This window comes from Dipodomys merriami, unplaced genomic scaffold, assembly GCF_024711535.1.
Source record: "Dipodomys merriami isolate MVZ:Mamm:240054 unplaced genomic scaffold, mDipMer1.0.p SCAF_103, whole genome shotgun sequence".
Taxonomy (NCBI): Eukaryota; Metazoa; Chordata; class Mammalia; order Rodentia; family Heteromyidae; genus Dipodomys; species Dipodomys merriami.
In genome coordinates, this window is record NW_027202305.1 from 4,759,602 (window position 1) to 4,783,479 (window position 23,878).

At 58.2% G+C, this 23,878-nt stretch overlaps 1 protein-coding gene across 1 annotated transcript; it reads left to right on the top strand.

The window, feature by feature from the left end:
• The first annotated feature begins 1,738 nt into the window (after window positions 1-1,738).
• LOC138809590 (tripartite motif-containing protein 29-like) lies at window positions 1,739-23,367 on the top strand. Its single transcript, XM_069996288.1, has 9 exons — window positions 1,739-2,618; window positions 9,667-9,762; window positions 10,424-10,657; window positions 11,703-11,901; window positions 13,463-13,561; window positions 15,876-15,968; window positions 17,465-17,560; window positions 20,805-20,881; window positions 23,201-23,367. Exons 1-9 carry the CDS (start codon window positions 1,797-1,799, stop codon window positions 23,261-23,263), a joined length of 1,779 nt encoding a protein of 592 aa, XP_069852389.1. The 5' UTR covers window positions 1,739-1,796; the 3' UTR covers window positions 23,264-23,367.
• The last annotated feature ends 511 nt before the right edge of the window (window positions 23,368-23,878 follow it).

Consider the following 23,878-nt stretch of genomic DNA (forward strand, 5'->3'; position numbering starts at 1 on the left):
GAAGGCAGGTACATAAACTCTAAGGACTGGAAGAGGCCTGCCAGATTCGGTGAGTACTGATATTGAATCTGAAATGAATCGCCGGCCATCCGTGTCCCCTCTCGTTTCTTCTGCTCTTTCTCTCCTAGTCTAGTCTCCCAGAGAAGTGGGAGGGAAACATCCCAGCATAGCAGAGCAGCCTTTCTCTCTCTCTCTCCCTCTCTCTCTCTCTCACCCCCCAGGCAAAAGCCCCCCCCACCAGAGCTGAGCCTGGCTTTCTGAGAAGGGGTTCCCCATCCTAGAAATCCCCGTGAGCTTGTGGGCAAGTCATCAGCAAGTCCAAACAAGAGGGGGGCTCGGGCGGGGCCTGAGGACAGAGCTCTGGGAAGGAGGGGAACACGGGTCATGCTCCAGTGCTCCCCACACCCCAAACACACACCTCCTCTTAAAACCCAGCTGCTTTGTGAGCCAAGCTCATCTCTCCCCTTGTTCCCAGGGCTGGGATGGCAAAGGATTAGCTGTTCAGCCAGGTTGAGCCAAGGGTGTGGAGTCTAACCAGGAGAAGGACAGAAGCCCACTCCCCTCCACATAGCCCAGGACCCGCCTCTCTGGCCACATCCACCATCTGCCTACCCTCCCCTGTCCAGCCTGTCCTGTATTCAAGGGGGCGGGGGAGGGAGGCTACTTTTCTTCAGGGGCTGAGGATCCTAGGGTTTCCCCAGGGGGGCAAGGAAGAGAGGGAGAGGGAAAGGCTATTTTTCTCCTGGTTTATCTGAGCTCGGGACTGTACTGGTGTCTTTTGTGGAGGAGATTACCCGTGGTCTTATCTGGAGAATGTAGGCAGATTTTTTTTTTGAGTCACATGACAAGTCAACCTTGAGAAGGGGGAGTTAGTGAGGATTTGGGGTGGTGGTCCCAACTCCTTGGCTGGCATGGCACAGATTCTCCCCCTCCCCTGTGCTGTGTCTCTGGCCTTGGGGTGGAAGCAGGTTCAGACCTGCTCTAGGAGACAGCTAGGGCCGGGCTGTGCCTCTCTGAGGCCACGGGACAGGAGAGGTATTCAGATGGTGTCAGGGCTCCTCAGCTGAAGAAGGGATGCTAGACTCTCTCAGGTCATGGGTTCAAATCCCTACTCTGGTGCTGGATGGAAGCCAGTGAGCCGTCTTCTCGGAGCTTTGAAGATGGTGGTCAAGCACGCCGGGCAGTGCCTGCATGTTGGATGTGACCAACACCCCCATCACCCTGTCTCCTGAGATCTCTGTTCAAGGCAGCCCACGCTCCGGGGCTAAGCTTCCGCTGAGAAGCAGCCCCTCTGTGTGGGGTGGAGCCGCTCCTCTGAAATCAGACCGGCTAATTACAAGGCTATTTGGCTTGTGTGACCCAATTCGGGCCGTCTGTCCTCTGGGCCTCTCTTCAGCCACCTCATTTTCTGCCCCAGGGCCTTGGGGCTCAGCAAGGGCTGCTGCTCTGTGAGGACAGAGGACCTGCTTCCTGGGGGAGAAGGGAATGAATGCGTCAGTCAGTCGGAGGCAAGCAGCCTGGCTGGTTGTGGCGTGGTGGAAAATGATTACACTGAAGGAGGGGGTGGGGGGGGATCACTTCTAAAACACCAGGCGGGGCGGGGTCTCACTGGCTGCTCTGCAGGCGGCAGGCCTCTCCCAGGGCCCGGTCGTGGCTCCTCCTCCTCGCAGGTGTGTCCCAGGTGTGTCTCTGGGGAACCTGTGGCCGCCTGCCCCACTCCCTGCCCGGACACCCACCGCGGCACCGGCCTGCAGCCCCAGACGGCTCCACCAGCAGCCACCCCCAGCCACTTCGACATGGAAGGTACGGACGCATCCCGAAGCAACAGCTCGAGCCCTGACAGCAGGGACGCCCGCAGCCCCCCGGGCCCCAACGGCACGGTGGTGGAGAACGGCGGCGGCAGAGCTGAGGGCCCGGAGGCCAAGCCGGGCAGCAGCGGGCAGGGCGGGGAGGCGGCCCCGGGCCGCGGCGCGGGCAGCTCCCCGAGGGCGGCCGAGAGCCAGGGCGCGCTGTCCTCGGGCCCCGAGTGGCGCAGGCCCATCGTCCAGTTCGTGGAGTCCGGGGAAGACAAGGGCCCCAACTACTTCAGCATGGACTCCGCGGAGGGCAGGAGGTCCCCGTACGCCGGGCTGCAGCTGGGCGCGGCCAGGAAGCCCGTGGTCACCTTCGCTGACAAGGCCGAGCTGCGCAAGTCCATCTTCTCGGAGCCCCGCAGGCTGTCGGGGCCCCTGGCTGAGCCCGGGGAGGCCCGGAGGGGCAGCGGCCCGCGGGCCGAGCTGGGCACCCCGCCGCGGGCCGAGCTGGGGGGCCCCGGCGCCCAGGAGGTGCCCTGCGACTCATGCATCGGCCACAAGCAGCGCGCCGTCAAGTCCTGCCTGGTGTGCCAGGCTTCCTTCTGCGAGCTGCACCTCAAGCCGCACCTGGAGGGCGCCGCCTTCCGAGACCACCCGCTGCTCGAGCCCATCCGCGACTTCCAGGCCCGCAGGTGCCCCTTCCACGGCAAGACCATGGAGCTCTTCTGCCAGACCGACCAGACCTGCATCTGCTACCTGTGCATGTTCCAGGAGCACAAGAACCACAGCACCGTGACGGTGGAGGAGGCCAAGGCCGAGAAGGAGGTGACTGGCCTGGGGGGGGGACCCTCCTCTCCTTCCCTTTTCCCCCGGGCTCCCCCCTGACCACCACCTGCACCTGACGCACCCTAGCCTCGGTCTCCCTAGCTCCCTACCTTCCCTGTGCTGCGCTTGGCTCTTATTCGATTCTGTTATTTTATTTTTGTTTTGCTTGAACTCAAGGCTTGGGCACTGTTACTTTGTTTTGCTTTGTTACTTTTTTCCCCCCTCTCAAGGCTAGTTGGTGCCACATCTCTACTTCTGGCTTTTTTTTTTTTTGAGGGGGGCAGGTTGGTTAATGGGAGATAAGAGCCTCATGGACTTTCTTACACTGGATGGCTTTGAACCTACATCCTCAGATCCTAGCCTCTTGAGTAGTTAGGAAGACAGGCATGCACCACCAGCATGACTGGCTTATTATTATTTTTTTCTTTTTCTACACCCAGGATGAGGGGTTCAAGGCCCAATCTTCTCAGATCTGATTCACAGACAATCAAATAAGGGCCTAGAAAAGGCTGAGGGAGCTTGATTCGGCCGAGACCCAACTATTCACCCGCACTCTTGGGCGTGGCCCCCGGCCGGGGTGTCTGCTCTTGGTTGTTTTAAGGGAGAGAGCATTTCTCCTACCTGAGCAGGACTGGCCCTGGGAATGGGCTGGAGATAAGGGAAGATGCTAGATGGGGGGAGTTTGGGGCCAGTGACATGTCCCCGGTGGCTTGCGTTCGCAGTACAGTGACAGCGGGTTTCACCTGACCCGGGCCGCTCCACTTCTCCCCCAGCCTCCTGCACCCTCCTTCAGGAAGGGCCCCGGGGTGTGTGTGGCTGCAGGTGGACGCCGCTGGGGTGGGGTGCACACTGATGTGTGTTTTGTACGCATGTGGGTGTCTGTGAATGTGGGTGTTGGCATAGGAGGTACGTAAGGTGTTTGTGTGAATCTGGTGTGTGCGCGGTGGAGGGGAGGCGTGGAGGCAAGTAGAGGCCTGTGGGCAGGACATGCCAGGGGAAGGTCCCACAGGGAGGGGCCGCGGAGGCTCTGTCCCTGCCCCCACACGGGCCGAGCCCACTCTTCCACACCTTCCTGGGACAAACCTTCCTCTTGGTCAATGCAGGGGACTCCACTTTCCACAGGTTTTGCAACCCCAGAGCAGGCTGGCATTGGGTCCCTCTTGGCCTAGCCGATCTCTCCCTCTCTCTCTGTCTCTGTCTCTCTCTGTACCTCACCCCCACCCTTGGGTAAGGAGGGATGAGTTAAAGATGACAACAGACAAAGATGCTTTCCAAAAGTTTCATGTTCACCCTTGACCGCCCCCAGCTTCAAGTTTCATGGTGGGGGACATCGCTGAAGCAGGAACACGGGGCTCACCCGTAAGGACCTTAGCTGGGAAGTCAGAATGGAACACCAGGCAGGCTTCATCGGCCATGATGAGGAGCTGAGTGAGCCTCACTTAGAGAGGACTGTGCTCCAGTCCTGGTTTTGCCTCCAATGAGCTGCTAGACAGCGGGCGAGTGCCTTTCATTCCCTTGGTCACACTTTCCCTCTATGTGAGCTGGAGGGGTTGGGCTCTGGTTGGTTTTCGAGTTACCCCCATGGAATTCTAGGATTCTTGGGAAGGCCTTGGAGTCCTCAAGGTAAGGAGGGTTGGCAAAGAGGGGCCCAGAGGACAGAGACTCCAGGTTCCACCTCTCTTATAAACCAGGCACACATATTGATCTACTTTGGTCCCAAATACCATCAGAATCTAGGGTGCTACCTTGGAAAGTTCTGAGTACCCAGGGAAGAGGCAGTTTTGGTGGGCAGCCCCATAGGAAGGCCCCAAGAACTCTTAAGTTCATGTTCTGGTTTGAGAGTTTCTGTGGGGCTCAGGTAATCCTTGGATTTGAGGATTCGAAATGTAGGTCAGGAGGCAGACACACAGAGCTCAGACACAGACAAGACTGGAGCGCCCTCCCAGGGATGCAGAAGCTCTGTGAGTCAGCGTGGAGAGGACAATGCCAGGCCTGGTGGAGCATTAGCCACGAGGTCTCCTTCTGCTCCCCATAGAGCAGAACACCGGCCCGGAGGAAGGAAGGGACTCGGCCAAGATGTTTGTTAGGAGAAGAAGCTCCTACTTCCTCCAGAGACGTGAGCTTTAGGAGAAAATGCTAGATCCACTAGAGTGACTGCATTCGAGGGAACTTGGGGCAGCCTCTGTGTGTGTGTGTGTGTGTGTGTGTGTGTGTGTGTGCGTGCGCGCGCACGCGCACGTGCATGGTGAGGAGAGGCAGGGAGGAGGGGGCTGAGAAGCCAGGAGATGAGCTGAAAGCAGTCTGCGAAGGCCCAGCTCTGCTCGCATGCCAGGCGCGGGGACACTGGGGCCCAGCCAGGATAGTGGGACGAAGAGCGATTGTGTCAACGCTGGCATCTTGTGGAGGCATTCTCTGCAGACCCAAACATCGGCCCCCACACAGCTTTGTCCAGGAGCCCAGGCAGAACCTGCTCCGCCGGCCCACGGGGAGGGCTGGAGGGTGGAAGCCCAGCCCTGTCTGGGTTAGTTGCACAAAGCTGATGATGACAGAATGCTGTGGGTGTTGATTTCCCCGGGCCTGTGCTCTTCCTACAGACTCTGAGTAGACTGTGAGTAGAGGCTATGCTAGGAGAAAGGTAACTTGGCTTGGCGGCATGACAGTGTCCTCTCCTTTGGTAAGACCCCAGGTCGCCACGCTTCCCCTCTTCCAAAATATCAGAGGTGCACACTGGTCCCCCTCTGCCTCTGTGTATTTCCTAAGCTAGGTTAGGTGACGAATCAGAAAGGACCTGTGTCTTCCTGTGTCTGAAGGCCCTCAGGACCTTACTCAGGTGGGCCACTAACTGCTCTGGGCAGCGCTGTCCTAGGTTGGCTCCAGCTGGCCGCTGGGGGTGACAGCCTGATTGTCCTCCCTCCTGATGCTCACTAGAGAGGCTCAGCCTTGGTGCCTATCAGCTCTATCATCTGTCACAGATCACCTCTCCCACCACAACCCGTGATTGGCTACTTGTTCCAGGGAGGCTGCTGGGCATGAGCAGCCATTGGTCCTTGAGTTTTCTGGCCACATTGGTCTAGGCAGGAAAGCTCTTTAGGTAGACAGTGGGGGGCTGAGATTTGGGAAGAGGAGGCAAAGGAAGGGCTGGGGTGCCCAGGAACAACTCCCTCCCCCCCTTAGGTTCTACAGGGAATACAGGGAGAATTCCCATTTGCTCTGGGACAGGGTGTGAGACTGGGCGTAGATGACCTGCTATTCTGGAAATAGCCAAATAAGAGAGGTTTACAGATCGGAAGCAGGACTAGGAGAGTGACTGGTAGGCAGGCGGGTGGTGGCAGGATCTCTCTGGAGCATGTCTGTGGGCTTGGCATCTGCATGGCCACAAATGCAGCTGTCCTGTGGGGGAGGGTATTGCACTTGATTAGTGCATAGAGACAGGTTCACCGATACCAGGAGACTTATACAAGATCCGGTGCTTTCCTGGAGGACCAGACGGGTCTTCCTGTGCGCCTTGAGTCCAGGGTTCCCAAATGGCGGGCCTTAGGATGGAGTCACTTGATGATTTTGTTGAGATACAGATTTCGGAGTCTTTCCTAGGGAAGATTCTGGCTCAAGGGGTCCGAGCTTGGGGTCTATATTTTTAAGTCTCCCTCAGGGGTTCTAATGTGTGCCAGGGTAGGAATCAGAGATCTAGCCCAATTTTTCACAAGGAAACCGATGCCTAGGGAGGAAGAATGGCTACCCTCTCGGTGCCAGGTCCCAGCGGGCCCCTCCCTCACCTCAAGGCTGGGAGGGAGCAGAGACTCTAATCAAGTAGACGCACTGATGCCGGGCTGCTTGACATCTGAGTGGAAACAGGGAAATCTATCCAGCATTTCAGATTCTTATCCAGATAATTACCATGTGACTAGGAGTACAAATTTGGCAATTAACTGGCTCATTTGGCAAATGTCACAGCCCAAGGCCCATGTAATTAATCCAGGCCAGGGGATGATGCCGGCCAGCCGATCCCCCTTTCCCTGGGGGACCACCACGTCCATGTGTCCATGTGTCCATGTGTCCGGGTGAGTCCTCAGGCAGGTCTACACTGGATGCCCAGTCGAGGCTGAGCCGACAGAGCTGTGCCATCCCTCGGCTCTGAGGGACCTGTGTTCACTGTCTGCAGGAAGGATTTCACGGCTGTGTGGCCCACGGAGGGCTGACAGAGAGGAGACGCACACACCAGACAGTGTGGGAGAAGGAACAAAGGGAGCACTTAGGGGCAGGCCTGGGCAGGGCAAAGGCAGTCAGGAAGGAGGGGTGGAGAGGGGTGGGGTGGTGGAAGCTGAGGCCTGTCAGACACCAGGGGCTCCAGCCACACTCCGTGGGAGGAGAGAGAGCAAGCTGGGGCCTAGGGGAGCAATAGAAGAGAGAGAATCTCCGGATTGTACCTCTGAGCCTAGGTGGGCTTAGATTGGCAGGGGTGAAGGGGAAGGTCAGTGTGCTACAGGAGAACCTGGAGCCATTGCCCCCGAGCTGGCTCTAGCTCTCTCCAGCAGAGAGACTCTTGTGGTTGCGACGGGCCTTGCTGCTTTCTTTCTCTTCACGAGGTCTCAGGAAGTCTCAGGATCTTTCTAGACCTGGGTCTTTGCATGTGGAAAGCGGGCTAACACTCCTGGCCTTCCCAGGTGTTTGTTGCCTGAAGCATTTGCTGGTAGACACTCTGTGACTTCCTTCCTCCTTTAGAATCTTCCCAGGTTCTACGATTTCCTGCACCAGAAAATCTAACCAGAGCTAAGTGGGTTCAAGGCTCCTCCCTAAAGGCCTGAGCCCCAGCCCCCCTCCACGCCCGGGACTCATCTTGGGGACGAGGGGCTGTGCTAGCTGTGTAGCACAGAGCCCAGGTGTCCTGCAAGTCTGATCCTGCCAGCTGCGGGTAGCAGGCCCCTCCCAGACCAGGTCCAACTTCTTTTGTGCCCCAGAGAAAAGGAGGGCCAGCTCTCGGCCTCCTGGACCCACTCTTCCACCCACTGCCGCAGACAGCCTGACTCCACGTTTGCCCTTGCGCGTGTCCAAACCAGCCGCCTCTCCTCCACTCCTCCCAGGCTGCTGGCTGACATCGCTCCAGACTCAAGCTGGCTGGCCGCTCCCTCCCTTCACTCTCACACACAGGCCTGACTCTCTCGTGAGCCTAGATGCTTCATGGTCTAAGCACCCCTGGATTTGGACCCATATACTCAGTACCTTCCCTTTCCCTCTTGACCCAGTGAATCTATGCTGCCCAGGCGCGGCCTTCTCTTACCTGCAGCTGACCACACACCTCCCGACAGGTGTCCCTTTGGATAATGCAGCCGAATCTAGCCCTTCATGCTTTGGCCTTCTCCTTCTCTAGTCAAAACCTTCTCCCACTGTCAGGGGTTTAAGCCCACCCGCGGCCCCCTGCCTGCCTTGCCTAGACAGCCCAGGAGAGGGGTGAGGGAGAGCAGGGCTTCCTTCCCCAAAGCCACCAGGCTACTCTAGCCACGGTCGGCTCCATGGCCCTGGGGAGCCCAGCCACCCCTCTGCACCTTGGTGGGGTGCCTAGAGGTGTGTGGAGTGGTGATAGGCCCGGCTGCTCAGGACGCCTGGGCGATGGAGCCCATGGCTCTGGAGGTCTGTGCATCCTTCACCTCCGCCTGCTTCTTGTGGATGCCTCAAGGAGACAGCTAGAGGAAGGGGTGGGATTCTGCATTCAAACCCCAGCCATGGGGCGGGGCAGGGGTCTCTGAGCAAACCAAGACTTTCTCGGATGCATTGCCATTGCTGCCTGTTGGGTGAACATGGGCGCTTGCCTCCTTCTAAGCTGGAAGGGCGGCGGAAGTTTCAGAGAGGAGCCCAATGACACTGAAGCTGTGTCTTTGACTTGACTGAATGCAGTTGACTTTAGCTTTATGTCTCTCATTCTTTTTGTAAAAAAATTATTGTTATTATAAAGGTGCTATACGGAGGGGTTCCAGTTACCTACGTCAGGTAAAGAGTACATCTCTTCCCTCGCTCTCTCCTAGATTTTTCCCTCCCATTGTCCATCCACAAGTTGTATAGTTCATTTCCAATGCAGTGTTCACTGCTGCATTTGTTCATCTTTTGTCCCTAATTCCTGTGCCTCCACTTACCCTCCCAAAGGGACATGCAAATGAACAAATAAGACAACAAGCAAAGAAAACAAAAACAGCAAAAAAAGGGAAAAAACTTCTTTGTTTTCATTTCCTGGAGTTCATTTTGGTGAACATTATTTTGTGTGATCAGAGGTGCAGAGGCCTTCTGCCTTTCTGTTCCTCTCTTAAGAGCATCCCCTGTGGTCTCTCACTGTGTGTGAACGTCTAGAGACCTGTATATTTTATTACATCCCTGTATGTTTTAGATCTGGCTTCTCCCTGTGAGAGAAACATGCAATTCCTTTCCCTTTGCTTCAGTGACGGCAGCTTTTCAGAGAAGGGCCTCTCCCCTCACAGAATGCACGGTGTCTGTCACCCAGTCTTCCAGTGCAATCTGGAAACAGCCTACCCCAGACCCCTGCAGCGTGCGTGGCCCCTGAGCCGGAGTGTTAGGCCCTTACCCTCTAGTCTTCCTCCCCAGACACCCTGGGTGAGAGCCCTCATCTTGCTGAATCTGCGGGTGCAGTCTCCTTTCCCATAAACAGGTTTATAGCGGAGCCTGCCCGGACGGAGCCCATGCCAGCGGCAATCCTGGCCTCGGCTTTCAACACAAGCCCCACGTCATTCCACAGTAACGCTGCATGCTGTGGCTGCTATGGACACTCCCTGGGCTGGGCTGGGCTGGGCTGAGGTCTGCCCTCTCCCCCCATCAAAAAAAGCAAGAATCCCACCAACCAGCCTCCCGCTTGCTCAGGAGGGAGGTCTAGCGCCTATGAAGATGTAGCCAGGAGCTTGGAGATCTATCTAACTGTTGTCAGAATGGAGGGGTGCTGAGCCTACCAACAGTTTGCTTCTCCAGTGGGCCCACAGCCTGGGGGCCTGGGGGTCTGGTGCTGGTCCCAGTCCTCCATGCTTGACTTCGTCCTTTCCCCCTCCTGCAGACGGAGCTGTCGCTGCAGAAGGAACAGCTGCAGCTCAAGATCATCGAGGTGGAGGATGAAGCGGAGAAGTGGCAGAAGGAGAAGGACCGCATCAAGGTGAGCCCCGGGCTCCTGCCGCGCCCTCCTGTGCTCCTGGCAGGAGGCAGGCCAGGGATCCTGCTGACCACGCTCTGTGGATTCTCCCACCCCCTTTGGGGTTCCTACCTTCTCCCCTTCTCCATCCTCACCAGGCATCCTGGTGAGCTCTTTCCTGTCACCTACAGCTCACTTGATTCCATCACAGCTAAAGAGATGCCTGCTCTTCCTACCAGACTACCAAACCACCAGATACTTGCCATTTTGCCTCTGCTGGGCCGGTGTGGCTAGGTGTCTGTCTGCTGTGGTTTGGGTAATTGCAAACCATATGCTCTAGCCACACGAATGCTAGCCAGTTCCCTTTCTGAGTGATGCGTGGTTGCGGCTGGGGTTTTGGTGAGCCTGGCCTGGCTCATGAGAGATTGTCGGGACCTGCAGGGAGTCACTCAGGGTGGAACAGTGGCTCCACAGTGGACAAGGAAAGGTGGGCTGTTCATCTATCCACAGGTGGCAGCCCTCGGTGATACCCTTGAACGAGACTCACGGCCAGTTGGGCTGACCAGGCCGGGCACCGGAAATGCCCTCATTCTGTGTTAGGAACCCAGAGATGAGCTTCACTAGGGAGAGCTCCGTCCATGCCTTAGTGAACCCTTCTTTGTCTCTCCCCTGCTTCTGATCCTAGAGCTTCACCACCAACGAGAAGGCCATCTTGGAGCAGAACTTCCGAGACTTAGTGCGAGACTTAGAGAAGCAAAAGGAGGAAGTCAGAGCTGCCCTGGAGCAGCGGGAACAGGACGCCATGGACCAAGTGAAGGTGATCGTGGACGCTCTGGACGAGAGGGCCAAGGTGCTGCACGAAGACAAACAGACCCGAGATCAGCTGCACAGCATCAGCGACTCTGTGCTCTTTCTGCAGGTAATGGCATACCACCATTCAAACTCAATCCTTCCTTCCCATCCACTTTCCCAGACCCCCATCCATCCATGCATGCATCTGTCCATCTGTCTGTCCATTCGTCCATCCATGCATCTATCCACGCATGCATGCATGCATCCATCCATCCAATCATTTAATTTTTGCACCCACTCTACTCCCCTACTAAAGATGGAGGCACACGAATACCACCTTGTACTAACTTCGATAGGGCCCAGTAGGGCCCCAGGCTCAAATCAGAGGGAGCTCTGTGATTGATTAGTATTGTCTGCTCCAGGGTGATGCCTGAGTTCCGCCTATTTATTATCTTTGATCTAGTCCATTTGTCTATTCACCTATCCATCTTTCTGTCCAAGAAAATATTTTGGGTCCTCCTGGGTGCCCCGTACTCTATTAGGTGCTGTGGTAAATAGAGTAGTCTGAGACATGGTTTCTGCCCCCAAGCAGCTGCAATCCAACTGGGAAGATAAGGCATGTACAATTAAAGAACAATACAGGAAAGTGTGTAATTAAATGATAAAGCATGTGGCTCAGGAGATAAATGCCTGTGGAACCGCGGAGAAGGGCGAGCAGGCAGGAACAAGTGAAGGGCAGCTTTGTGGAGATGGAGTTTCTGTGGACTCTTCCAGGCCACTTGGAGGGAGGAGGAGAAAGAGGGATGGAAGGGAGTTGAAGGGCACAGAAGTGTAGACAGGATTGAGAGAGATGTGGAAAGGTGGAAATACCTAGAATGCTCTAGAAAGCCCTATATCTCTTTATAGTTTCACCCCAGATTCTTCCTAGCCTGTGTCATTTGCATGACACCCCCCCCCCCCACTTCAGAGATTGGGAATCATGGAGTCATAGATCAGATATTAAGCATCCACTGGCTTTTAGTTGGACCTTTTACCCAGGAAGGAAAAGCAGGTCTAGAACCCAGTTCCCCTGGCTCACAGCCCAGTCTTCCAGATGAGCTATGAGCGCCCCCTTGTAGACAAACAGCTGGAAGAGACTCAGGAAGTTAACGGCTTCTTTTCTTCCTTGATAGGAGTTTGGTACACTGATGAGCAATTACTCTCTTCCCCCACCCCTGCCCACCTACCACGTCCTGCTGGAGGGGGAGGGCCTGGGGCAGTCCCTTGGCAACTTCAAGGATGACCTGCTCAATGTGTGCATGCGCCACGTGGAGAAGATGTGCAAGGCAGACTTGAGCCGGAACTTCATCGAGAGGAACCACATGGAGAACGGTAGGGGCCCTCTGTGTGCAGGCCACGAGCACTTCTCTCCCAGGCAGATTCCCTCCCTCTCTCTGCCTCCCCCTCCCTTCCTTCTCAGTGGTTCTGGGGATTGATCCCAGTCCTCTCCTAAGTCAACTCCTCCTGCCTGGGACAGGCGGCATGTGTAGCTGGCACAACCCGTCGCTGTACCCACAATCCTCTACTTGAGGGTACCATGGATTGGGATTTGGGGGTTGCAGTCCCATTGGACTTAAAGTTCAACAGCTGAGTGCCGGTCCTGCCTGTACGGCCCAGTCTCCAAGCGGGCGGCTCTGCAGTCTCCAGGAGAAATGACCTAGAATGCCACCTGTGGCCTGAGGGACGGCTTGTGTGTCACCCTAGCTGTGACGGGTGGTGTTGGGTTGGGCTGGGGATGATGGGATACAGTGTGTCTCTGACTCACCAGCTCTGCTGAAACCAGCCCCTCCTCTGAGCCAGGCTGTCCCTGCAGAGGTCAACTGAGTCATCTTCCAGAAAGCCCTGGAACCTGAGAAACTGCCCCGTTAAGTCCTTGCCCATCAAGTCTCTCTAGGGCCTGAAGCCCGAGCACTTTCCCCAAAGCTCCACCTGTGGCCCGGGCTCAGCAAAACCTCTTTAGAACACAGCCTGATTAAAGTCTATTGGCCACCAATGCCCCGAGGCAATGTCCCTCTCTGGTCTCTGGGTGGAGCACGTGACTCTCGAGGGGTCTGGGAGTGTAGAGAATGACCAGTCAGGGCCAGCTCTGTGAAATCAGAGTCCTCAGGAAATATGGGGGACATTCAATCACCCCGAAGGACAGGTAAGCCACTTCAGCAAGACAATCATTTGGCTTTCAGTGGCGCTAAGACCCTGAAAACTCTTCCTAAGGACAGCGTGATGATTCTTAGGATGGCGAGCTGCGGAGACCCGGTGCGCCCTGGACGCCGGGCATTGTGCTGAGCTCTTGGCTTGCCTTGCCTTGTTTTTCTCTGAGGGAGGCAGGGAGCATCTTACAGAAGAGAAGGCTGAGGCTCAGGGAGAGAGGCATCTTTTCAGAGGATGCTGCCGTGCTGGGTGCATAGCAGGGGGAGGGGAGGGCTGCTTGTCATCCTGAGGGTCCCCCCCCCCCCCCGAGGCCTAGCCAGACCTGGGACGATGGCGCTAACTGGGAGTGGGAGCCTTTTAGGAGCCATCCAGTCTCTGGGCTGGTCACAGCGCCGTTTCTAGGTCACAGCCTCCATCCAGCTGTGGCCCTGCATCAGGTGCAGGGTATGTGCAGGGCTGGGCGCTGCCCTGACCTGTGTCAGGGATGCTAGGAAAGCCTCTTTTGCTAATGCAACGTCCTGTCTGTCCTTGCTGCCTGGTGGCTAGCAGTGGTGGCAGATGGTGGGCAGGGGTGGCCCATCAATCAGACCTTGGAGTGACCTTGTGCTGTTCGCTGACGGCCTGGTTTTCTGCATTGGGGGATCCTTGGCTCTCCCTAGGTGGGGCTGAGGGTGAGGTCGCAGTGGGTCAGCTTGTCCCCCCCCCCCCCCGCAACCTCTGCTGACCTGGCCTCTGGACTTCCCAGGTGGTGACCATCGCTACATGAACAACTACACCAGCTACGGGAATGAGTGGAGTGCTCCAGACACCATGAAGAGATACTCCATGTACCTCACGCCCAAGGGTAAGGGTGAGCCCCAGGCCCACGCGCTGACTCAGCCGGGTCCTTCCTCCCGGGTGGGGCGGCCGGCTCACCTCTACCATCCCAGGAGAGTCTGGGCATGTGCAAGGTGACCAACGGTGTCTCCTTTCACTGTCAGGGTGACAGGTGCACTGGTTTAGATGACGAATAATCCAGCATTCCTCTGCTCCTCTAGGACCTCTCTTCTCAGGCTTAGGAGCCCTGCCTGCCCTCCTCTAACCCTCTGTCCTTCAGGAGGTCTCTGGGCCTCCCCTCTGCCAGTGCCGGGCTGTGTAGAGCATTAGCTTAGGTCCTGAAGAATCCTGATCCCTGGGCCACCACCTCCAGGGACCTCTACTCCTCCTCTGGGTTTTTGACCTGCTCCCCAGCTCCCCAGTCCCCCTTCCGAGTCCCAGCCTACTGGGGCCTCATGCCTCCTGGAAAGTGCTCTGCCCCTTGAGCCATGCCCCCAGTCCTCTCCTAAGTCAAGTCCTGCTGCCCAGGACAGGCTGGCACGTGGCTGGCACAGCCCATCGGTGCTCCCACAATCCTCTACTTGAGGGTGCCTGGCCTGGGATTTGGGGATTGTGGCCCTGTCGGAACTGTTCAACCGCTGTGTGCTGCTCCTGCCTATACGGCCCAGTCTCCAAGCTGCCGGCTCTCCAGGGGCAGTGACCTAGAATGTCATTGGTGCCTCTGGGGAGGACTTTGTCACCATAGCTGGGGTCCAGGCCGGGGCCTCCCTGCCCTTGTTCTGCTACCGTAAATTCTTGGGTGCCAGCAACAAACCACAAGTGGAAGGGGGAGCCAGGGGCCAGGGATGGGGGGGAGCGTGGAGGGAGGGGCGGAGGGGAGGGAAGCGAAGGGAAGGGAAGGGAGGAGACCTGGGAAGGCTCAGGGCTAGGGACAGGGGCAGAGGCCCTCAGCTGTCACCCATGGGGCAGGATGCACCCACGGGGGGAAGGCCTGGGAATCTGGAGGGCGAGCTTCCTGGAGAGGAAACCCCTGCACCCCACCTTTGAACACAACACCTGGGCCTCCCAGGTGGCCTGAGGCGGGGATGCCAGCCCCCTTCTCTGACATTCTTGGTGTGGGCTGGCCCCCCTCATCAGCCAGCCGCTCCTTGGTGGCATCTTGCCCTGGGCGTTGTCCCTTTGGATGAGTGAGAGGGTGAACTATACTCATCAGCACACCAGTACTCTTCTTCCAGAACCTTCTAGTCATGGAACCCCAGCTGGCCCCCTTAGTCCCCCTTAACCCCCAAGAGGCTGGCAGTCACAGGTGGCTCCTGTAGGGGAGATGGGGAGCCAGTGTGGCCCCACGGCAGGCTGCCGGGAGTCCAAGGGCCTGGGTGGCCTGGGGTGGTCCTTGCCCCCTTTGGCTCCAGTGCCCCTCCCCCAGAAGAGGCGTGGCCACGGCCTCCAGTGACATTTGTAGGTGGAAGAAACTGGTTCCTCCCTGCCTGGCCACCCCTCCCAGAGTCGGGGAGAGGAGGGGCAGGGAGGGGCTGGGGAGAAGTGTCCAGAGCTGGGAGACTGGGCCACTGGAGGCCACCAGGTGCTGAGCCCAGGAGCTTGGGATCCCGGGGGAGGGCAGAGGGTGAGGAGGTGGAGGGCAGTGTGGCAAATGGAGGAGCTGCAGACTCGGGGTTTACAGGGAGGACCTGTGGGTGCTGGGTCCCATTTGGGGATGGGGTGTGGGAAGTTTAGGTGAGCGGGGAAGAGCTGGTGGAGCATCCTGACCCACAGGGGCTTTGCCTCGCACACCCATGAGGTGGGTGTCCACCTCACCCCCTTCTTCACGGGCCATGTGGAGCCCAGTGTGGGGAGGACAGGAGGCTCCAACGGCAGCCATGTTTCCCAGTCCACCTTGGCAGCGGGGACGTGTCCCTGGCTGACCCATTGGCCACCTGCAGATGACTCCGCCCTCACTGGGCCCAGGGCCCAATGCCTCAGTCCCCACCATCGCCTCGGTCACTTCTTCCTAAGCCTCCCCTTTCCAGTCCCAAGTCTCATTCACATGGGGGTTGGCTCAGGAGGAAATTGTTGGCTTGTCAGCCTTCTGGGGACCCCCAAAATGTCCTACATAGAACAATTGTACATCTTCATTATCCAGGACTGTCCAGGTGAGGTGGTCTGGGAGCAGTGACCCTTCCCCATTTGGCTATTAGTTGCAAGAGCACCTTCTACTACACCAGTACTACAGTACAGTCCTCTTGTGGGTACTAGAGTGCTAAGCTCCTCCAAGCCAGAGGCCGTGGGTCCCCGGGGCACGCCCACCTTTGTACAATGATGGGCAATCTTGCTCTGCCCCATAGGTGGGGCCCGGTCATCCTACCAGCCGTCCTCTCCCGGCCGCCTCTCCAAGGAGACCAACCAGAAGAATTTCAACAACCTGTATGGCACCAAAGGTAGAAGGGCCTCAGGTGGGGAGCAGGAGGAGGAGTGGTGGGGGAGGTGGGGCTGGGCCATGGCTTGAGGGGGCACCAGACGCCCCAGGAGCAGACCTGCGTGAGGAGCTGGGCAGGGTGGATGCCTTTGAGCTCACGGTGTTGGCGTGTGTGCAGAGGGCCGGGCCGCGTGCGTGATGTCTTTACTCAGCTTCATGGGGAATCCCCGTGTCCAGCAGGCTAACTGTCCCTGAAGGTGGGTCTGGGAAAGTAGAGGGAATGGCTACTCTGGGGTTAGTTCTGGGGATCCCTCCCAGCAACTACCGGATTAAGGACCCACTGAAGACTCCGCTGGTTCGTGTGCCTCTCTGTTGGGAAGCTATACGGCGCTTCCTCGTGCCACAGCTTAGCTATGAAAGGAAAGGCAGGCAGGGGCAGGTTCGTCCCGCCCGGACACGGCAGCAGAAGGAGTCTATGGCAGGGGAGGGAGGGAACGGAAGGGCCAGGCCTCTGGCCTCTCCTGTCTCGGGGCTCACTGAGATCCTCCTCGGGGTCCTCTGGGATGGAGCATGTTCTGGGGGGGCTTATGGCCAACCCCAGCCCTTCCTAGCCACTGACCCCCATCTTCTTGGAGACCTCTGGCTTCCTGGGCAGATCTTGAGTTGGGAGCTACCCAGGGCTCCAGGCTGCTGGGGCTGGAGAAAGGTGTCTCACTTCCCGGGTGGCGGCTGTGAGACTCTGGCTTCAACATGCTCCTGATGTCCTGCGTCCCTCCTACCCTCACCCCTCCACCCCTCCAGACCACAGGGCCACCCTGCACGGTGTTGGGGGGGAGGAGGAGGGTGTGTGTGGCTCACACTGCCTAGGGGAGGGGCTGTGGAAGGTGACTCACCCCATGATTGCTGAATGGGGGAGCAGGGGGTGTCCCAGGTGATTCTGGGTCCAAAGCCCGAGAGAGAGGTGGAATGCTGAGGGGCTGGAGGGAAGCAGGGAAGTGGGGGGGGCGCCCCCACGAGACTGTGTGCCACGATAAGGATTTGGCTTTCTGTTCCGAGGCCGGGGAGCTGTGAGTGGTACGGGGACAGGGCTGCGCTTTGTAACCTTGTTTGGTTGGTTTGGTCAGCACTGGGGTTTGAACTCATCCAGGGCTGTGTGTTGGCCTGGCTTGTGTCCTCTCATTTGAGTCACACACCTCCCGCTTGGCTTTTTTGCTGGTTATTTTGGAGATGGAGGCTTAGGGACTTTTCTGCCCAGACTGGCTTCACGTTGCGATCCTCTGGATCTCAGCCTCCTGCATCCATGACGACAGGCGTGAGCTCCCGGCTTGCATTTCACACCTCAGATAGCAGCAAAGACGAAGGAGAAGCAAGGTTCTTGGCTAGAGAGGTAGCAGGAGGACGGAGAGAGCTCCAGGATGGGCCCCATGTGGGTCCTGCAGGCCTGCCTGGCCTCTCCTCTTCCAGCTCCCCCTGGGGGTTCTGATGCCTCCCCCCACCCCTTTTCTTTTGCCCTGCCAGGTAACTACACCTCCCGAGTCTGGGAGTACTCATCTAGCATCCAGACCTCCGATGACCACCCCCCTGTTCAAGGCAGCTCCTCCTTCTCCCTGAAAGGTGAGCTCTCCCCCTGCCGCCCTGCTTTGGTCTCTGTGCCGTCCTTCCAGGAGATGAGAGCCTGGGCTGGCCTAGGGCAGGGGTGGGGGCTAGGCCCTGGCCTTTCTCAGGGCCCCTGGGACCACCTACGGGTCCCTTCAGTGTGCTCTGCAAACAGGGGCTCAGAAGCAGGACAGGGTACCGCCCGCCCCAAGCCCCAGCCACCGCAGGCCCAGCCTTTTACATCTTCTGCTGGATTTAACTTTGCCCTCCTGGCAACTTCCTGCACTGGTGGACTGGAGGGCAGGCCATTAGCACCTCTCAGAGCCACATTGTGGAAGCCCCTTTGGGCTTGAACTCAGGCAACCTGGAAGGCCTCCTTTTCCTACACCTGCCCCCCTCCTGACCTGCGGGGGTGCCCAGAACTCTTGGAACAAGGCCAAGTGGTCAGTGCCTGCTGTCCCCTCCCCCCCCCGGGGTTGAGGTCACTCTGAGGGCACAGGGGCTCCTGGCCCTCACATCTCTCCCAATAGATTCTAGAAGCAGCTTGGGTGAACTGGGGTAGTGGGACCCTGTCTCCCCCTGGCCTCAAAATATCTGGTCTGAAAGGAGAGGTGAGATGCTGGGTTCCTAGGGAGGAGGAGGAGGAGGAGGAGGAGGAGGAGGAAAGGGAGGAAGAGGAGGAGGAGGAGGAGGAGCAGGAGGAGGAGGAGGAGGAAAGGGAGGAGGAGGAGGAGGAGGAGGAGGAGGAGGAGGAGGAGGAGGGAAGAGGCTGTGTGGGGGGCAGATGGACCCCAGCACTGGCCTTTCTGGGTCATCTTGCCCCTCCACTGGGCATGGGACTCCTGCATGGCTGGCCAGGGAAGGAGAAGGGACTAGAAGTAGGGGATTTGGGTCTGTAGAACACTGGGGAAAGCTTTGCCCCCAAGTCAAGAGTGGGAAGCTCCAGGGCATGTCTTGGCCAATCTGGCTTCTAGAAGCTTCCTCCCCTGGCCCCTAGTCAGCTCCTTAGTGGCCTGCCTAGACCAGTCAGTCCATGGCCTTGGGGCTCCGCTCAAACACTGTGCTTAAGGAAGCGCCCCGAATGCTGGAGCTGCAGATGGCTTTGGACAGGGCTTTGGCCGCGACCGTCCTGTGTGCAGGGAGGACCCCCGAGCCCACCTGCACTCCTCCGGTGGCCCCATAGGCAGAGAGCATGCTGGGACTTCCCGGACAGCTCTGGAGGCTGAGCAGGGCTCAGAGCACGGAAGCCAGGGCACAGCCCCCCCCCCCCCAAGGTGTGCAGGCCTCAGCCTCCTGGATGGCGCATGTGGCTAATGCCTCTCTCTCTCCCAGCAGGCACTGGGCAAACCCCCTATCAGTTCACCACCTTGGGACAGGCCACTGCTGAGTTTTCCAAGCCACTGGACCGCAGTGGGCTGTTTAAAAATAATCCCGGTACCTCCCGTTTCCCGCTCCTCCCCGCTCCTCTCCCACAGCAGGGCAGACATCCCGTGGGGGCCTCTCTGCCACTTCTAGGGTGTCCTGGTCCCTCCTCCCCAGAGCCATTCCCCCCCCCCTCCGCCGCCACCCCAGCTCACTCTGTCTGGACTTCTGCCTGCTGCCCAAGGCTGGTCTTCTCGACCATTCCATCCCCATCTTCACCTGTCATGGCTGGCATGGGATTTTCTTTCTGGGAAACCAGAGGCAAGGACTCTCCATCTCAAGCCAGGGCTGGAGGAACCTCCTCCCAGGCTGCCCTGCACCCTCGGGTGCAGAGAAGAGCCCTGGGGTCCCGGCTCTGTCTTCCCACCGCCGCCTGGCCCGGTGCTGCGGTGGCCTGCGCGCACAGCAGCCTTGCGTGGAGCAGGGAAGGGCAGAGTGTCTCAGATAGGCCACAGCCTTGCTGGTCAGGGAACCAGCCAAGCACGGGCCCTGGCGAGTTCTCAGGCTTCTCAGCCTCTAGGTCATGGCTGATCGTTTCCCAGTCTGTGCCTGAGGGTAGATGGCTGGCGCGGTGTGGTTTTTGCGGCTCTGTGGACAGATCCTGTGTGCCGAGGGAGGCCTGGGGCCGTGGTGTGTCCCAAGCCCAGAGTGTGCTTCCTGTTCAGGGCTCGGGGCTCTGGGCTCCGGCCTGGCCGTCTCAACCCTGGGCAGAGCCACACTGGCAAATCACTGTTCCTCTCCACCCCCATTTCTCTAATGAGACAGGGGAGACAAGCAGAGGAACACATGGGAGGGCATGTGAATATGTGTGTGTGTGTGTGTGTGTGTGTGTGTGTGTGTGTGTGCATGTGCTGGTACAGGGGCTTGAACTCAGGGTCAGGGCACTGTTCCTTAGCTTTGTCTCTCAAGGCTGGCACTTGACCACTTGAGTCACGCCTCCATTTCTGGCTTTTTAGTGATTAATCTGAGATAAGAGCTTCATGGATTTTGCTGCCTGGCTTGGTTTTGAACCTTGATCCTCAGATCTTAGCTTCCTGGGGGATGACAGGCTTGAGCCCATGGTGCCTGGCAAAAGTATGAGTTTTGGAGTCTGATGAAGCCTGGCTTCAGATTCTGCTAGCCACCTACCAGCTGTGCAGCTGAGGTGAACTGCTGAGCTCACAGAGACCAAGAGAGGCAGGGCACGGCCAGGCCCTGGCATGGTGCTTGGTACAAAGCTGGGCTCAGAAAGGAGAAACAGAGGGCTGGGAAGGGGGCTCAGTGGTAGAGCGCTTGCCCAGCATGCATGAAGCTCTGGGTTCCATTCCTCAGCACCACACACACAGAAAAGGCCAGAAGTGGAGCTATGGCTCAAGTGGAAGAGTGAAAAAGCTCAGGGCCAGTGCCCAGGTCCAGAGTTCAAGCCCCAGGACTGGCAAAAAGGAAAAAAAAAAAAAAGAGAAAGAAATGAGAAGCAGAGTCAGGAGCAGCTCCTGCTGGGGAGGAATCCTGTCAGGAAATGCTTAGAGGTCACTCTTTGGGGCTCTGGGAAAGAGGGGAACCCACAGGGGACCCCACAGGGTGAGTGTGTGGCTGTCCCCGCATCCCAGCCGTCCAGTGCTGATCTGGCCGGTCCATCTGGCCGGTCCCTCCTCCTGTCTGCCTTGCTGCTTCCTCCCTTTGGTTTCCAGTCGCCAGTTGCGGCCCGGCTGCTTGCATGCCTCTTCAACTGGCTGCACTCGGTACTGGGCTAGAGGACGCTTGGGGGTGTCTATGGGGTAGGCAGCTGTGCTGGGAGCCCCCCCGGGGGGTCCCTGACCACCAGCCCCTGGCTCCTTCTGACCAGCCTTTGTCTCCCCAGGCTACCCCTCCCTCATGCGGAGCCAGGTCCCCAAGGCCCAGCCCCAGACTTGGAAACCTGGCAAGCAGACCCTGCTGGTGAGTAGGCCGCCCCCAGGAGGGCTGTGGGGACAGGGTCCCCAGAGGCCAGAGCACCCGCTTCCCTCGCGCAAGTGGGAAGAATCTGACTCCTTTGGGCCACGTGGTGGGGAGGGAAGGGATGAGCGGCAGCTGGAATGTCTGCATGCAGCGAAGGCAGGGAGCCGGGGTCGGTACACACTGGGCCTCAGTGTTCTAACCTGAGTAAGCACTGTGTAAGCCCTGTGCAAGTGGCTATCGAACGCCTGTGGCTGGTGGTGCTTGGTCCTGAACTCCTCTAGGATTATGAACTTCTCAGTCCAGGAGATGGGCGTCCTGGAGATGGAGCAGCTTTCTGGTTCTGGGAGCAAAGACATTTTAGGTAACAGGATGGGGGCAGGGAGGCCGGAGCATTAGAAATCCGTATCAAATAAAGTACCACGAGGCCCAGGTCACCTGCTGGCTGTGGCACACTGAATGAGCCACAGACCCTCTTTGGGACTCGGCGTCTTTGTTTTTCATGATGTGGTATTGAGCCAGATGTGGGTGGCTCATGTCTATAATCCTAGCCACTCAGGAGGCTGAGATCTAGAGGATCTCAGTTTGAGGCCTGTCTGGGCAGAAAAGTTCACTAGACTCCAAAATAACCAACAAAAAGCTAGGCTGGAGATGTGGCTCAAGTGGTAGAGCACCAGCTGAGTAAGTACAAGGCCTTGAGTTCAATTCCCTCTACCACCAAAAAGAAATATGAGTGCTTAGACAAAGTGATCCCCATGATCCTTTAGATCTGACGTGTCCAAGCTCTGCCCAGGACCGCAGTGACCAGGACTGTCACCTGCAGTGTCTCCAACGCCCGCAATGCTTCTCTCCGGAGGTCCAGGCCACAGCCGGGGCCCTGCCAGGTGTAGCAGAGGCCTGAGCCCTTGCCTCCCACAGTCTTTGCATTTGGAGGTCAGAGTATGAGGTCATTGGCTCCGGACCACAAAGAGGCTGGGGCTGGCTTAATTGGAAACAATCTTTAATCTGAGGGCAAGCAGAGCTAACTAACCGTGTGTAATTTGGAGCCTGGCCCAGGGGTTTTGTATCAGCAGGTCTGCAGGACGCAGCTATGGGAGGGAAATGGGGGCTTCTGCTGAGGACTCAGCCCCTCTCGTCCCTGCCATGTGTCCCTCCCCCCTAGACCTGGGACCTACAGAGCAGGCTCCCCCCACCACCTCACCCCCCCAGGCCCTGGCAGGGCAGACGCAGGTGCCCTGTATTTGTCCTCTGCTTTAGTTTGCCCACCTGTAAAATGAATCGGATGGCTTAGATGATTGCAGGGCCCTTAGAACTTTATTTGTTTTGAGGTACTAAGGTTGGAACTCAGGCCACTTCAGGCACACCTCGGCCGGGCTTTTTCTTTTCTTTTCTTTTTCTGTCGGTCGTGGGGCCTGAACTCTGGGCCTGGGCGCTGTCCCTCAGCTCATCAGCTCAAGGCTAGCGCTCTACCACTTGAGCCACAACGCCACTTCCGGCTTTTTTTTCTTTTTGCTTATGTGGTGCTGAGGAATCGAACCCAGGGCCTCAGGCATGCAAGGCAAGTGCTCTACCACTGAGTCATCTCCCCAGCCCCATGAGTACATTTCTTATCAAGCATTGTTGCCTCCTCCTTTGTTTCCCCTTCCCATCCCTGCCCTCCCATCTCCCCCCATCCCTGCCTTGCTCTTCTATTTCATCCTAGGGTTTGGGGGGCATCTCAGGGCCCAGATGTGGTGACTGGGAGGAAAGGGGCCCCTGAGCTCCTGGAAGCACCCAGTGCGGTGCACGGGGGGGGGGGGGGGAGCCCTGGTCTGTCCCGAGAAGCAGCTGGTCCCAACACCATCCACTGGGCAGGATGGGAGGAGCTATGGGATCCTGGGTCCCTGGTGGGCCACAATGCACCCCTCTGTCTGGGTGAAGCCAAAGCAGTGAAGCACCTGAGATGCATAAAATGATGCCAAGACAGAGGTGGGAGGCCGGACGCTCCAGCAGATAGGTTGCCTGACCTTAGTTTGCCCGATGATAACAAGGATACAGTAACAGCAACTCATTTCATGGATGGTGGTAAAATCAAGCAAGTCTGTCTGTGCGCAGCACGGGGCACGGGGCTGTAGAGCTCAGGAGAGCAGACTGCTGTGGAAAGGTGGCGGTGGCGGGAGGCAGAGGCTCGAGCCCATGAACCCCAGGCCGGAATGAACCCACACTGGAGAACATCAGGGCTCCACGTCTGTCAGGGCGGATGGATAGAGCCTTCCAGCCTGGGAGTGTGGGGCTGGCCAGGCCGGCTTGCTGGCTCTCTAACCAGTCCTGTTTTCTCCACAGTCTCACTACCGGCCGTTCTACGTCAACAAGGGCAGCGGGACCGGGTCCAACGAGGCCCCGTGAACTGGGCAGGAGAGACACAGCTCTTCACCCCTGCCCTCCCTGCCGCTTCTGCTTTCTAAGCTACTGTCTTCTGGATGGGGAGCAGGGAACCCATCCAGCTCCACCCTGCCCTCCTGCAGCCTCTGCCAGCCCTCTCAGGGCCTCCTGCACTCTTCCTGCTGCCCGGCCAGCGGCTCCGTCCACGGCCTTTTCCTGCTTGGTGACTTAGAGTGATCACTGCGACTCTTTTGTGCTCAGAGGCTCCTCTACCCCAGGGCTGAGAGGCAGGCGGCTTCTCCCCCTCGGGGGCGGAGTCACCGGCTCACAGGGTCAGTGCCCCGTGTCTGGAGAGGTCAGTAGATGTCTGGCTAAGGCCAGCTTCCTAGCACCCCAATCCTACAGGGTCCCCCCCTTTCCCCCAGCAGTTTGGTGCTGTCAGGAGGAGGCAGCCAGCCTAGCAGAAGCAGCAGCCCTGGGCCTCCCCAGATGGAAGCCCCCTCGGTGACTTGGCCCCATCCTGCCCTGGCTCTGGGCTCCCCCATCCACTTGGGGGTGCTCTTCCTGTCTGGCAGGACCATCTCAGCCCGGGGATTTCTCTCTCCCACCTGCCAGGAGTAAGCCGCAACCCACCGTGCG